At 45.2% G+C, this 16,131-nt stretch overlaps 1 protein-coding gene across 2 annotated transcripts; it reads left to right on the top strand.

Moving 5' to 3' along the window:
• The first annotated feature begins 572 nt into the window (after positions 1-572).
• LOC121850647 (proline-rich protein 15-like protein) lies at positions 573-6,664 on the top strand. Of its 2 annotated transcripts, none has more exons than XM_042343273.1 (2): positions 573-589; positions 5,814-6,664. In XM_042343273.1, exon 2 carries the CDS (start codon positions 5,883-5,885, stop codon positions 6,192-6,194), a length of 312 nt encoding a protein of 103 aa, XP_042199207.1. In that variant the 5' UTR covers positions 573-589; positions 5,814-5,882; the 3' UTR covers positions 6,195-6,664. The 2 variants fall into 2 exon arrangements, 1 of the variants encoding a protein (XP_042199207.1); XR_006085691.1 differs by lacking the exon at positions 573-589 and adding an exon at positions 5,048-5,594.
• The last annotated feature ends 9,467 nt before the right edge of the window (positions 6,665-16,131 follow it).

Raw genomic sequence — 16,131 nt, 5'->3', positions numbered from 1 at the left:
CACTGAGGACTGACTCGATGCTGACATTACATTGCCAAATACATCACCTTGGAGCCAACTCAGCCAGTGGATATCGATCGAGATGGATTCTAAGCCCTGGATACATGAACCTGTGTTAATGAACTCAGCCTCGAGGTAATGCCTGTCAGCAGCTGCCATCCCAAGCCTCAGAGTTTCCTCTCAGGACATCTGGTGGACATTTGTTATCAGCTCCTGAAAGGTTATATAGAGAGTTTATATAGAGGACAGTTTGTGATGTTGCCAGTCACCTTGGTATTCTAGAGGTCCAAGTCCAATGTCACATACCAAGCTTACTCAACACCAGCTGCTTAGTCCAGATCCTCACGTGAGCGGTTTTGGCAAATAGACATGTCCACCGTGAGACAACTCTGCCTCCAGGATGCTGAGCGATAGATCAGTGTAGACCAGAGCCCTCATTCCCTGTAGCTGCTTCCCGTTTCTACCACAAATCCACCTCACTGCTGGGTTTTGCAAATGGGCCAAAGAAATCTCCTCTGCCCCTTTGTATACCCCACGAGCATAACCTGCATTGGGACGTATTTCCGACGTGAAGGGCGTGCTTGTATGTGTAAGTACATACATGTGTGCACATATGACAATGTGTGGCTATGAATGTGGTGTGTATCTATATTTGTGTGTGATGGTGTGTGCCAGTGTCTGTGTATGAGTCCAGTATATGTATCTATGATGGTGAATAATGATATAAACATGCAAAATATACCCTTGGAGTGTACAGTATAAGTGTAAATAGTCATTTCTGAGGTGCATATATACTATATATAGTGTATATACAGATAAATAATGTATATAAGCAGAGTGCCTTTGAGGCATGTGGAAAAATATCACTGTTTTAGGTCAATGACTTTAATAATGGAATTAAACCAACAGCCTGGAGGCAGGTACTGGATGTGAGCAGGAAGGACAGGTACAGGCGGTGAAGGATGCTACAGGCATGTTTCGTTGCTCAAATTGAATGGCTCATTATTAGAGATTAGAGATTATAAAGACGCCTATTTTTAGCTATATAATTATAGAATTTTGCAGCACCCGACAGACATTTGGCATATTGTGTCCATACTGGCTCTCTGAAACAGTTTAGTCCCACACCGCCGGCTTCCTCCAAACCCTGTTCTATCAGGTAGGTATCCGAAGAGGTAAATCTGCATACATGTAATAATAATAATAACCCTTGCATTTGATATTGTGCCTTATCACATAGACAGGTGGCGTACGGAAACTTGCCTAATGTTTTGCCCTGCCTGGGAATCGAACCACCTGTTTGTGGGACGCTGATGTGCGCAGTTGGCTGCCGCGTTTCGCCCACAAAATATTCAGTCAATTCACTTTACAGTTTATTCTGTGAAGCGCTTGGAGACGTCCCAAAGACGTGATAAGGTGGTATATATGAAATGCAAGGATTGTTATTATTAACTGCAGGGAGCCCTGCATTGTCAGACATGCCGTCCTTCGGGGAATCTTTGTACTGAGGTCCTGTTTGCCTGTAACAGGTGGATGTCAAAGATCCCATGGCTACACAAGGAGAAAAAGGAATTTTTTTCCCCTCCAGTTTCCTGGCTGTCAATCCCTTGGATAGAAAATTGGTCATTCACTTGATGGCTGTTTGTGGCAAATTATCTGCTGTGTTTGTCTAAAATTGCAGTCACTGCACATTACAGCACTCTCCCTAAAGCACTTTGAGCCGATGCAGCATGATAAGTCACAATATCAAATGCAAATATTATTATTATAATCACCCTGAGGCAAATGAGCCTTTAAAATCCAAACATTACGCACAAGAATGAATGTCTCACCTTTGAGATTTTCTGCTCAGCCATTAACTAACTTGAAAGCTTCCCTTGTGCTGCTATAATAACTTTCTTGTGTTCCTAAGCAACTATTATTAAGACTGGAAGGAATGTAGATTACGCCCTGTCTCGGACTCTGTTCCCACATTTGCTTTGGAGGAACTTCCTGCTGCGTGTGTTCGATTTGGGTGAAACCTGGCATCCAGCCAGTGACACTCGCCCTGGTGTGTCCCTCCTGCCCCATATATACGGCAGGTTTCGGTCATTCACTACCTGCAATTCATCAGGATTGCTGCTCAGGTATTTTTCACATGTGGTTAACGTGTCTACCCCTCAGCGAATCATCTGTCAACCAACAATTCACAAGTCGTAAACAATGCTTAGGTTCCCAACTCCTGTAGAGTGAGCAAACCGCTCTCTCTGAGGTAGAAGGTTTTTTTTTAATGGACTTTCTTGTTCAGTTTTCTCCCCATCGTGACTGGGAGGTGTTAGCCTCACAGGTAGCAAACCAGCTCCGGTATCACCCCCCCAACTGTGTGCTCTGTAAGCGTGAGCATCATCAGGCTGTTCACACACAAGGGTATCAGAAATGAACCGTATCGTGTTTTCACTCACCCGCTGGTTGCAGGCTTCACAGAGGAAGTCACTGTGAGCAGTCAGTAGCTCAAAAGGTCACCTTTTCACCCCCAAAAATACACAGTTAATTCACAATTCTGTGAAGCACTTTGCGACATCTCAAAGACATGATAAGGAACTCTATCAATGCGAGGATTATTATTATTATAGTCTTAATCTTAAAACCACTGTCTTGAAACTTAGCTTTGTGCAGGATTTGGGAAAATTGACTTGTTTGGAATTATTTCTTCGAAACTGAGATGCAATTTGATAACTTTCCAAAATTTTGCTTCATTGTCATAATCGTAATCATAACCATACTCCTTGCATTTGATACAGCACCTTATCATATCATTGGAATGACTCAACGCAAGGAGAAGTGTAAAGTGCAGTGACTGTGTATTTGTAGGTAGACACAGCTGCCAATTTGATGCAGCAACGTTACTCAACAGCCATGAAATAAATGACCAATCTTATCTGGGCGACTGTTGACTAGGACACTGGGTAAACTCCCTTCTCTTTTTGAATGGGGCAATTGGTCCTATAACATCCACCTGAGCAGGCAGACAGCACCTCGCTTGAATCCCTCTTCCAAAGGACAACACCTCAACATTGCCACATTTCTCTCAGCTCAAAGTCACTGTGCGGGACCTGACTCCGAGGCAAAGAGGGCTGGCGACTGAGCCAGGCCGACACCAATCAAACATGTTGAGACAAATTGGTCTTTCAGGCTTTTACTGGATAGAATTTCAGGCCTCAGGAATGGGAAACTCAACTGATTTTCCCACGCCCTTGGGTACAAGGTGCTGAGATCACTTGTAAAGCCCCCACTGCAGCCCAGCAGCACCTGCAGAAAAACATTAGGTTGTCACATTGAGGGAATGACCAAGTGAAAGGAAATTGTTGAAATTCCCAGCAAAGAGCAGGAATATTACAGCACTCGGGTAATAATAATAATAGTAATAATAATCCTTGCATTTGATACAGTGCCTTATCACATCTTAGAGGCGTCTCAATGCGCTTCACAGAATATCCTGTAAAGTGAATTGATTGAATATTTTGTGGGCAAAATGCAGCGGCCAATTGCGCACAGCAGCGTCCCGCAAACAGTCGTGGATTGAGTGACCACGTTATTATTATTTATGTTTGAGGGGTTTATTACCCCCGGAAAAGCAATCCGCCAATCGACTAACAACCAGATACCTACTTACTGCTGGGTAAACGACAGGAAGGGTAAGGAAACTTGCCCAATGATTCGCCCTGCAATCGAATCCAGGTCCTCTCACTTAAGTAAGAACCCTAGAGGGTAACAGACTCCTTTCCAAGATGGATGGATTCAGGGGCATCGGAGACAGTATTTGCAGAAATTGGGTAAAAGCCTCGTTTATGAAGCTATTATCAAATATCATTTTTGTTTTGGTCGCCGGGTGTCTCTCACACACAGAAACCCATCCCCGTGCTTCAGAGTCTCCAAACCAAGCTGAGAATTCCCCCCTCCCACCTACACATGGAAATCCCAGAGACAGATTGTTGGAATGGAATGGAATGCGAACTCTCTCTCTCTCTCTCTCTCCCTGGAGGGACGCTTCCTGCTTATCTAATTCCGGAAAGTATTAGGCGCAGGTTGGCGAGAGCCAAGGCTTGGGGACCCCCAGAGTGTGCGTTGGGGTAACTGCTGGAGTCTAACCAGCTATAACCGCGCAGCTTGGCCATTGATATCGCTGTCTGTCAAGCTTTCCCGCTGCTTGTCCAGTTGGATCTACTCCACTTTGGCTGCAGGGTTAACAGGAGCTGAGGGGGTGACTGTCTGCCCCCAGTGACTGGTCTGTTCTTCCAGGTCTGCAGTGGCTGTCCTTGGGGGGACATTGATATTGATCTGCACAATTTGGCTGCCAGGTTTGCCTCCCAGTCACTACGCTTTTCAGAACCTCTGTAAAGTGCTTTGAGACCATTCAACATTCTCGGCGCTGCATTAAACACACCCAGATATGTCTTGCTGTCGCAATTTACCTACGTAAATAGGTAGTAAGCTTTGCTGTACTTTGGACTAGGGGAAAGGCTAGGCTCTGGGCTCTGCCCCACCTACAGATCTGCACCCGAGTTGGGTCCACTTAGGCAGCATCTGTTGCTATACAGCAACAACAACAAAAGACTATATTTGGATGGAGCCTTTCACGTCACAAACAGGCTCTTGGGGGAGACGGTGGAAGCAGAAAGTGTGGTTTGTTTCAAGAACAAATTAGATCGATTTCTGCTAGAAAATAAAACCTCGGGATACAATCTTTGGGACACAAAGACTGCCCGGATGGTGGAAGGCCAACAAATTCTCATGTTCTTATGTAGGGGGACGTCCCAAGGCGCTGGACAGCCAGGGATTTGGACCTGAGCTGGGGGGTTGGGGTCAGGAGGGTTGGAGGGCAGAAAGGGAGGGGGTAGGAGGATGACCGTAAGTGTGGAGGGTCTTGAGATGAGCCTTGAAGGAGGTGAATGAGGGAGACTGTGGCATGGAGTTAAATACACCAGTCAGCTCCTGGTACACAGTCAACAATTGCACAATGGCGGGAGTGGGGAGGAGAGGTGTGGGATGATAGGAGGGAGGGAGGGGGGTTCAAAGAGCAATTTCCAGGCAAAAAAAGTTAATACCACACCCACACAGGGAAGCTGGCAGTGGAATGAGCTGCTCAATGATTTGGAGGAGGAAAGGCGAGGCTTCTTTGAAATTGACAGACTCTCACCCAATGGCTACAGCTCAGGGGACATAATGTGTGGTTATTGGGTGAGAGTGTGTCAGTTTGACAGCTGATCTGACCCCCATTCACCTGCACCAGAGACAACCTGGCAGAGCACACACATACAGGTACAGAGGCACAGGGGAACAAGCCAGATCCTGCTGGCGAAAGCAACTCACTGACCAACTACCTAAACCAGGTGAAGCATAGCATCGACCCAACCACAGGTGCCTCAGCATTTCTCCCCAGACAACAGTCCGGCCACAATTCGCAAGACAACCGACTAAGCAAGTTCCAGGATTCAATGACTTTTTACAACTCGTAGAAAAACAGCAATGACCTGACCGTGTGCCTCCCCCCCCCCTCCCCACCACACCGCCCCACACACACTTTCCCTTTTTTTTTGGCTTCCCCAAGAGTTCAGGTGAGCAGGTTTTGAATTTTTAAAAAAAAGGTGCTTGTGATGTTTGTGTGTGTGGGTGGGGGGCGGTGGGGGTTGTGTGTGGGGGGTGGGGGGGGGTTGTTTTTTTAAAATTTAACAAAAAATCAAGTTAAAATAAAACTAAAATAGATCAGATATAGCCATAGATCCGGTGAAATTGCTGAGCATTTGTAACGAATGCCATTTGCGTTTTATTTTCAGAGCGAGTGAGAGGGCGATTTGCGGAGGAGAGAGAGAGAGAGAGTGTGCGAGTAGAGAGGGGGGTTCAGGATGGGTGAGAGCGCAACTCAGAGTCAGAGTTGGTGGAAATTGACATTCATGAGGAAGAAGAAATCCAACCCCAAAGTCCTGTACCAGATTCCGGTGGATAATGGGAACGGGGAGAGTGAGTCGGCGTATGCCAACATTGCGGAGAACGAACTGGCTGCCAAACTGGAGAAATTCGTGGACAAATCTACCAAAGGCAAACACGTGAGGGTTTCAAACTCTGGACGTTTCAGGGAGAAGAAGAAAGTTCGATGCAACTTATCTGACAATCCCAATTTCTTTAAGGATTCCGAGAATGGGAGGCAAGACACCTGAACTCTGCATTTTTAAAATATCTAAATATATTTATACTTGTGTAAATATATGGTAAAACCTCACATTAAGTCGTATCAGTTGAGCCCATACATTTAATATGACGTGTGCAAAGTACGAGTTATGTCAAACTTGCATAGAATAATATAAACTCTTCAACAGAACTTGGGGCAGATAAATGACTTTAGGTGATTATACGACTTGTACAGATCAGACTTATGAGAGTTTTTCTGGAGTAACATTCTGGACGAAGCTGTACAGCGGAGCGATCAAACCTGGGATTGCAAAAAAAAAACAGTCTTCAGAAATGTCTTAATTCAAAAGACGATGTTTGTCAAATATGTTTCTTGTTAAATACGGTAATAGGAAGCAAATTTGTTTTCTTTTGAAATTTTTTGTATATATGTGTTAAAGAAAATACTTTTTTTTTCTAGAATTAATAGAAGACAACGGAATAAAACTCATAAACCGTGCTTTCAATCTGATTCTTGTTTCTTTTAGGCGACTATGGGTGATTCAGGGAAATAAAAGTTCCATAAATTATTAAATGTTCCATTGCCTGGAAAAGTCGATGTTGCTGGAGACAGACACCTGCCCTGGAAGCCAGTCTGTTTTTGAGGAACGTTCATGTTTAATAATGCATCTCTGTGCATGTAAATCTACAATACTGGATTAAGACAGAGTCAGAGCTGGGCTGCGGCCTGTTAGTTGTGTAAAGTAAGGAATCGGACTATGCTTCAGTAAAAGAAAAGTAAACTGATAAGTTTGTTTGCGGGGTCAGGTAAAAGCATCAGAAACGAGGCTGTTTTTGTTGCATTTGCCATCTGTGTTTGTATGTTTTTTATATACATATATAACATAATATATATGTGTGTTTTATGTGTGTGTGTTTGTTATATATGTCCGTGTGTGTTGTGTTTCATATATATATATATACACACACACAGTATATGTACATGTTTTATTTGTGTGTGTGTGTGTGTTGGAGAGTCAACATGATGACTTGTGTATATCATTTTCAAGGGTACGATGACCTGGACAGCGTCTTTCTCTCTATCTCTGCTCGGAAGGAGAGACGGACTGGACTGTACATCTCTCCACAGCCCCCCGGTGCTCCCACCTGCATGTATAAAACTCTTTAAGGGGTTCGTGGGTTCGATGTTTATAACCTGTGAACTTTCATTAAAGGGATTCTTGTCCTGGCCAACAAATCCCCGAAGTGTAATTGATCGCTCACTCCACAGCTGTTTGTAGGCCCATTGCTGTGCATCACTGGCTGCCTTGTTCGCCCACAAAGCACACAGTCACTCCACTTTAGAGTGCATCCTGTGAAGCGCTTTGAGCCGTCTCGACGATGTGGTAAGACCCTACTATCAAATACAAGGATTATTATTATTGTGTGTTTCCTAGTCAAGTGCCTGTATGTCCATTATTCATTCTGTAAATTCCCTTGGGTTTGGCCTATTGCCCCTGTTCTCGGCCTGAGCTCTGGACGAACGAGGAGTGTGGAGAGGGGGAATCTCCTGGGGGGCAGTTTCAAAGTCGGGTTCTGGCAACTTGCCCGAGCCTGAGCTGCCACAGCGAGTGTTGGCAAGATGCTACAGTAATCCATGAATTTGATATAGCATCTTATCACGTTGAAACATCTTAAAGCGTCTCAGTTTTCCTTCTAGTAAAGCAGGCAATTTGCACAAACAAAAGCCTCCCAAACAGCCAGCAAGTCAATGACCCAACTTTTTAACCTGGGGGATTGTCAGCCAGGACAGCGGGAAAAACTCCCTTCTCTTTTCCAGTGGTAAGATGGGGTCTTTAATGTCCACTTGAACAGGTACAATCAGGAACATGGGTTTAACGTCTCAACTGAAGGACCGTAGTTCCAACAATGTAGCACTCCTCCGGTAGTGGCTAAATTTATCTGTGGCTAAATTTACAGATGATACAAAGAAGGTGGTACAATAAATAATAATAATATAGAGTAAAGAATAGCACTGGAATCTCAGCCTAGACTTTGATTCAAAGCCTCAATCTAGGGTGTCCACTCCCTCAGCTCAAAAGGCTCTGGCCTGCTCCACGTCCCCGGCCGCACCACTATCAGCCCTCGAGCCTTCAGGCTCTCTGAAACTCCATCCCAAGGTCCCTTCGAGGCCCCACTCAAGACCCTCCTCTTCCACCGCGCCTTCAGTCACCCCCCACCCCTCCTGATCCCAATCCCCAGCTCAGGTCCAGGAGCTGGGGGTCACAGCTTGAGCCATTGATGCTGTGAGTAGTTTTGTTTCACAGGCAAAATTAGCACGGTACTGTATGTCCTCCCGCCCGCCCGCCCCCGACTCTGGGATTGTTTGTGAGGCGCCGGTCGCTGCCGCGTTTTTTTTTTTCCCCTCTCTCTCCCTCCCCTCTCCCCCTCTCCCTCTCCTCTCCCCCCTCTCTCCCCCTCTCTCCCTCTCCCCCCCTCTCCCCCTCTCTACCCCTCTCCCCTCCCTCCCCCCCTCCCCCCTTCCACCCCCTCTCCCCCCTCTCCCCCTCTCCCCCCCTCTCCCCCCTCTCTCCCCCCCTTTCCCCCTCTCCCCCCCCTCACAGGGAGGATGTGGCGGTTGTCGCCATCGCGAAATTGCTGCTGTTTTTTTTTGTTCGAAAGAAAATACCTGTTTATTTACTATTCAACACGGACACGATATACATATACCCCCCACTACCCCCTCTCTCTCCCCCCCCCTCCCCCCCCACACACACACACTCTCTGTACTGCAGCGCTGTTGGGGTAAAAGTGGGGGGTTGGGGACGGGTTGGGGTGGGAGTGGGGTCTAATAATAATAATAATAATAATCCTTGCATTTGATATAGCGCTTTTCACGTCGGGAGGACGTCCCAAAGCGCTTCACAGAACACACTGTAAAGTGAATTGACTGTATATTTGTGGGCGAACGCGGCGGCCAATTGCGCACAGCAATGTCCCACAAACAGTCCCGGATTGAAAATGACCAATTTTATTATTGTTTTTGGTTTTGGAGGGATTATTGGGGAGTGGGGACGAGTTGGGGTGAGAGGGTGGGAGTGGGGACGAGTTGGGGTGAGAGGGTGGGAGGGGGACGAATTGGGGTAAGAGTGGGAGCGGGGACGAGTTGGGTGAGAGGGTGGGAGTGGGGACGAGTTGGGGTGAGAGGGTGGGAGTGGGACGAGTTGGGGTGAGAGGGTGGGAGGGGGACGAGTTGGGGTGAGAGGGTGGGAGTGGGACGAGTTGGGGTGAGAGGGTGGGAGTGGGGACGAGTTGGGGTGAGAGGGTGGGAGTGGGGCCGAGTTGGGGTGAGAGGGTGGGAGTGGGGCCGAGTTGGGGTGAGAGGGTGGGAGTGGGGACGAGTTGGGGTGAGAGGGTGGGAGTGGGGACGAGTTGGGGTGAGAGGGTGGGAGTGGGGACGAGTTGGGGTGAGAGGGTGGGAGTGGGGACGAGTTGGTAGCTCTTTCAAAGAGCCGGCGCAGGGCAGATGGGCCGAATGGCCTCCCTTCTGTGCTGTACGATTCTATGAACAATACTCCTTGCGTTTGACATCGTGTGCCTTGTCAGGGGGTCGAGACGTCTCCCACGTGCGCTCCCAAACAATGCACTGTAAAGTGGATTGACCTGTGTACTTTGTGGGGGCGAAACGTGAGATATATATATATATGTGTGTGTGTGTGTATTTTGCGTTTTTTTTTCCATAGCGAAGATTTTTATTCCAAATGACCCCTCAGTTGAAAAAAATTTGGGGGTATGGAACCTGTTGTTCGGTTCGCTCCTCGGTGCAGCTCGTATTGTAATTGGAATCGAGGGATTGTCGGGCGGGTGGGGGAGGATTAACTGGGTTTTGCCATGTTATGGCGGTTCGTGCCCGGCCCTAACCTACCCGTCGTGCTCACTTTTCAGTGCCACCTGTACTTTTTGTCAGTAATTCAGGTTTATGATTGTTGATACGGTGCACACTTTCTCGTATGTGGTTCAGTCGCACTTGTAAACGTAGCAGCAAATGTTATGAACGAACGACATCGCGGACTTCAGCGAGTTCTGTGCAACTTTGAATTAGGATTCAAAAAGGGCACACGTGTGAGTGCAAAGTAATGCGTACAATTTGTACGTTAGTGCTCAGTAGCACGCAACTGTATAGAGCCTTGGTCGGACCCCACCTGGAGTACTGCGTTCAGTTTTGGGCACCGCAGCTCATGAAGGATAATAATAATAATAATAATAATAATAATAATATTGGATATATTGGCCCTGGAGGGGATGCAGCGCAGATTCACCAGAACGGATAACAGGGCTTAAAGGGGTTAAATTTTGAGGACGGGGTTGTCTGAATTTAGCCCGTTATTCCCTCGAGTTCAGAAGGTTGAGGGGTGATCTAATTGAGGATTTTAACATAGCAAAAGGGATAAAGTAGACACAGAGAAACTATTTCCTCTGGTGGGGGAATTCCAGAACAAGGCTTAAAATTGGAGCCGAGGCCATGTAGGAGTGAAATGAGGAGGCAGGTTTTCACCCAAAGGGTAGAGAAAATCTGGAACTCTCTACCCCCCAAAAGGCTGTGGACGCTGGATCCATTCACGTGTCAAGGTTAAGGTGGATAGACATTTGATATGTAAGGGTATCAAGTGATATGGGGTAAGGAAGTAATTGGAGTTGGAAGTACAGGTCAGCCATGATCCTATAGAATGGCGCAACAGGCTTGAGCTGAATGGCCTACTCCTGTTCCTGTGATGGTGTAATAGTTCTGCTGTTCTGTTTGGTACTGTACAATAGTGTTTGCTTTACTGTCATATTCTGCGTGCCGTTGGTGCTCTTAGCACTAGAATTTTTAGTCATAATGTTTGCATTTCATTTACGGTAGCACCTAAAAGTAGCACAAAAGTGCTGCTGTATATGAAAGTGCTGAAAGTACTGTATATGAAATCTGTAAAAGTGTAGTGACTGTATTTGTGGGCAGGTGTGGCAGCCAATTTGAATAAGCACAGTCCACAAACAGCCACAAAGTGAATGACCACTTTATTTGGAGGGTCGGTGGCTCGGTGTCCTCAACAACAAGGTTACATTTGTAAAGCGCCTTTCACATCGGGAGGACCTCCCAAGGCGCTGGGGCAGTGTACAGCGTTTCAGACACTGGTAGAAAGTTCCTCCTCTGGGTGGGTGGGTCAGTTAACATTTCACCCGAAGGTTGTTGTCACCTCTTGAGATTGTTGTGCAGGAAGCTCCAGAGCCAAGTGGGAGTCCTCCGTTATGGGAGGCTTTGAGCCCAGACGATTTGGGAACCCCTGCCCTAATGCACACTCTGGGGGCCTTGGCTCTCGCCAGCCTATGCCTAATACTGATTAGGTTACCAGGATGTGCCCCTCCACTGAGAGAGCGCTCTTTCCATTCCAGACGCATAGAAATTACTGTTTGTAAGTGGCCAAACATTTGTGGAACTCTAAATCTGTTTTGGATCTTCTTTAGCACGGTGATGGGTGTCAAACACCTTCCCGACTAAACAGAATGTTGCTCTACTATGTGCTATTTGGATTTGTGCTGTATTGATGGTTTACAATGTACTGTACAGTAGTATATTGCACTGTAGTAAAAATCGGTACATTAGTTATTGTATTGTATCAGGTTTTGTGTTGTAATAAGTAATGTTTACTGTTAAGCTGTTCTGGTACCGCAGTAATGCACTATCCTGTTTTCCATAGCAAATGGTATTTTTTTTTACTATGATATTGTTTTATATTTTATACAAGAGTTTCTCATTCTGCTCTGTGATACTTGATAATCGTGTGTCTGTATTATGTCCGGTAACGTGCTTTATGAAAGGACTTTTATAATGCGTACAGACATACTCTGTTGTATAAGAGATGGCAGTAATTTATCACTGTGATGATGTAATACTTTGTTAATGTGCTACACTATAGCGCTCAACACTGTAGCGTTGTGTACTTACTGGTGCACTTGTGCGCATTGGAGTTTAATTTGTACACATTGGTTTAAAAATAAGTCTTCGCTATCATTAAATCATTATAGTGTGATTGATATTCCCCCATTTTAAAGTGATGGCGAAAAGATCATTAATTTTAGGCAATCGGCATAAATCAGACCCTAATTTCTGCCGTTTGTTTAACTTAAAATTCATCAGTGTATGGTAAGTCATAATTGGATGGTGTTCTGCAGCAGTGTTGCTGATTGTGGTATTTGATTCTATAATGAAGTGTGCACTTTTGTTACTGTAGTGGTTAGCGCGTTCGCCTCACAAGCGAGAGGACCAGGTTTGATTCTCGGGCCGGGTGAACCCCTGCGTAAGTTTCCTTACTCCCCACCACTCTGTTTACCTCGCAGTAAGTAGGAACCCGGTTATTATTCGATTGGCAGATCGCTTTCTGACGTAATATTCCCTCCAAAAAAAATTGTGGTCACTCAATCCACGACTGTTTGTGGGACACTGCTGTGTGCTATCGGCTGCCCCGTTTCGCCCACAACACACACAGTCAGTCCACTTCACAATATATTCTGTGAAGCGTATCTAAGATGTCTTGATGACGTGATAAGGCGCTGTAATCAAATACAAAGATTATCATTATTATGTGTCGTTCACCTCTGAGTACCTTTCTGTACAAACATAATGGAGATGTGTACGGGCTCAGCCTCTTGTGTCTCCTCTAATCACGCATTGGGGTGACATGGACATCTGGTTATGAGGCTACCGTTGCTTTTGTGGCGTCTGATGCAGGTGTTGTGAAGGCAGCTGTGCTTCCTCATTGCTTCAACATTTTGGAGGGTTGGCAATAGAATGGTGTTTGGGATTAAAGGTGGTTCGCGTTTTAAAGCGGTAAAGAATGCTAAAGTGTTTTTTTTTCAATGATCTGAAGGCTCTTTCTGATGTGGACAGTATTTAGGCAGTCGAGTTTCCAAAAATGGAGTTGGGGTAAAAATATATAACCGTCGTGAGAAAAATTTAATCGGGGTTCTATTATAACATTGCCAGGCTGCAACTCTCCAGCGGACTGGTGAATAAATGCACTGTCCAGCACAGAACTGAGTTATGGAGCCAGGGAATGTCACAGGTTCGATCGCTGCTTGATGAATTAGCTGATTTCAGCCAGAGAAGTACGAGATGTAGTAGTTTGGCCTTCTGATTGCTGAGCGGGGAAGGGGATTCGCTAGTGAGAGGACCCGGGTTCGATTCCCGGGCGAAACCTTAGGCGAGTTTCCTTACTCCACAAGCTTCCTTACTTGGACTTGTGCGTGAGGTCTTTGCACTATACATTCATGTGGAGAACTCTTCCTCTTTGGATCCTGTTTTCTAATGCACCGTCACACATGCAACATTTTCTTGTCTATTTATGCCACCCTCTCCCTCTTTGATCCACTTTGCACCCCTGATCCGCACTCAACCCTTGCTTCATGTCCCCGACTTCAGCCTCTCTGCCCCCACCCTCTAGAACTGGATCCCACAGTTCCTCCGCTTCGTCCCCTCCCTTGCCACCTTCAAAACCTGCCTCAAGACTCCCCTCTTCGACCATGCCTTCGGTCACCCTCCAACCCTACTCACCCGCCACCCCTCCTGATCCCAAACCCAGCTTGGGTGTGGATCCGACTGTCCAGCACCTTGGGACGTCCTCCTAACGTGAAAGTCACTGTGTAAATGTAATTTGTTGTTGTTGTTTACTCCCCTCGAATTTGCTCTGTAGCACTTCCCCAGTGCATTACACTGTTTATGGTTTCTCTGTAAAATTGCCTTTGCCTACTCTCAATCATCTTTCCTGGCAGTTTGGGATTCTGGTAAGCGATGCTCCCCTCTGAATAAGATGTGCTACCACCTTTGATCTCTCTATCCTCAATCTTTCCTCTCTCCCTCACCAGTCCTTCGGTGAAATACAAATTGCATCAACAGCCACAAAAAATCGTTCAAATATAATTGCCTGTTTCAAGAGTTATATATTCACCCTCCTGTTGAAGACATCGACTCGTACTAGGATGTGGTCCACAAGAGTCAACTACCTTTTAATACCTCATCAGACTGGTCATTTTTCATAATCAACGAAAGGCAAAATACTGCAGATGCTGGAAATCTGAAATAAAAACAGAAGTCACTGGGAACACTCAGCAGGTCAGGCAGCACCTTATCCTCTCTCCATAGATGCTGCCTGATCTGCTGAGTGCTCTCAGCGACTTGTGTTTTTATTTGGTCATTTTTCTGGATTCTACACAGACCGTATCCAACAAAGCGTAATGTTACATCATATATTTTATAATTATAGACTAACATCCTTATCTGCTTGGAGAAAGTTGTGCAGAGTTATCTTCAATGTCATTTTTCCCTCCAGGAAAGTGACTTTCAAATAAATGTCGTAATTTCTTTCCTGGGACAGAAAACACACATTTCTCCTCAGATGTGATGTGCAGGGAAAGGATGGGGTATATACAGCCTTTTCAACTCATAAAGACCACCTTGGTATCTCGAGCTGCTCGAGTGCACTGTCATCCACACACGATAATCTATAAATCATATTGATCCAAGTTCAAATATTGAATCACCATCGTGGAAGCTGGAAGGCTGTAAGATGACCTCATGGTCCCTTGCAGATCCACTAGGAGATTCGTGATCACATTAATAATAATCCTTGCATTTGATATAGCGCCTTTTCAAGTCTTCGCGACGTCTCAAAGCGCTTCACAGATTGTGGCTTGACTGTATATTTTTTGTGGGCGAAACACAGTAGCCAACTGCGCACAGCAATGTTCCACAAATAGTCGTGGATTGAGTGACTAAATTAATAATTTTTAAAAAAAAGTTTTGAAGGAATTATTACCCCCAGAAAAGCGATCCACCTATCAACTAACAACCTGGTTCCTACTTACTCACAAAGCTCTTTAGGAGAAAATAAAAAACATTTGGGCAAGCAACTGTATTTTTATTCTCTCCCCTTCTCTTGTGAAGACTGCCTCGTAAACCACTAAGGATATTGAGTACCTTGTCTGGCAGCAGTTTGTCGTGGGAGTAATTGTCAGTAAACTGTTCTAGGAGTAAACTATCACATCTATGCCCGCTCCCATTATACCCAACACACATACATACTCACATCACTGAAAACTCAAGGTTAAAGGTTATGGCCACGATTATTTTAGTGAGGATGTAATCTCTAACTAGTTGCGATGCAACGATGTTGAAATTGCCCAATTTACTGGAACTCTGCATTTTAAAACCAGCAGCACAGTTCCAATAAGACCTGCACAAGGTGCAGCGCAGCCCTTACAGCAACGTTGCACATCTCAGCAAGGGATAGCAATCAATAATATTAACAATCCTTGCATTTGATATAGTGTCATCACATCTTTGAGACGTCTCAAAACTGCTCAAACAGAATATACTGTGAGGTGTAGAGTCTGTGTATTTTGTGGGCGAAATACAGCACACAATTGCACACAGCAGTGTCCCATAAATGATCGTGGATTGAGTGACCAAATGATTCTTTCTTGATATTTATTCATTTTGGAGGGATTATTAGTACTGGAAAGCAATTCGCCAATCGACTAACACCGGGGTTCCTACTTACTGTAGGTAACAGCGTTATAATATAGCACGTTAACAAAGTAATATTACATCATCACGGTGTTAAATTACTGCGATCTCTTTTACAACATAGTATTTCTGTACTCATTATAAAAGTCCTTTCATAAAGCACGTTACAGGACATAATACAGAAACACGATTATCAAGTATCACAGAGCAGGATGACAAAACTCTTGTATAAAATATAAAACAATATCACAGTAAAAAAATTATAATTTGCTATGGAAAACAGGATAGTGCATTACTGTGGTACCAGAATAGCTTAACAGTAAACATTACTTATTACAAAACAAACCCTGATACAATAACTAATGTACCAATTTATACTACAGTGCAATATATTACTGTACAACCCACTGTAAAGCATCAATACA

This window comes from Callorhinchus milii, unplaced genomic scaffold (assembly GCF_018977255.1).
Source record: "Callorhinchus milii isolate IMCB2004 unplaced genomic scaffold, IMCB_Cmil_1.0 Scaffold23, whole genome shotgun sequence".
In the NCBI taxonomy this organism is placed as follows: domain Eukaryota; kingdom Metazoa; phylum Chordata; class Chondrichthyes; order Chimaeriformes; family Callorhinchidae; genus Callorhinchus; species Callorhinchus milii.
Note: the sequence above shows the minus strand (reverse complement) of the source record. Positions and strands in the feature narration are given on the sequence as shown.

Bases quoted from the DNA above. Each gene is read 5' to 3' on its own strand.
- LOC121850647 (XM_042343273.1), top strand. From the start codon at position 5,883: ATGGGTGAGAGCGCAACTCAGAGTCAGAGTTGGTGGAAATTGACATTC.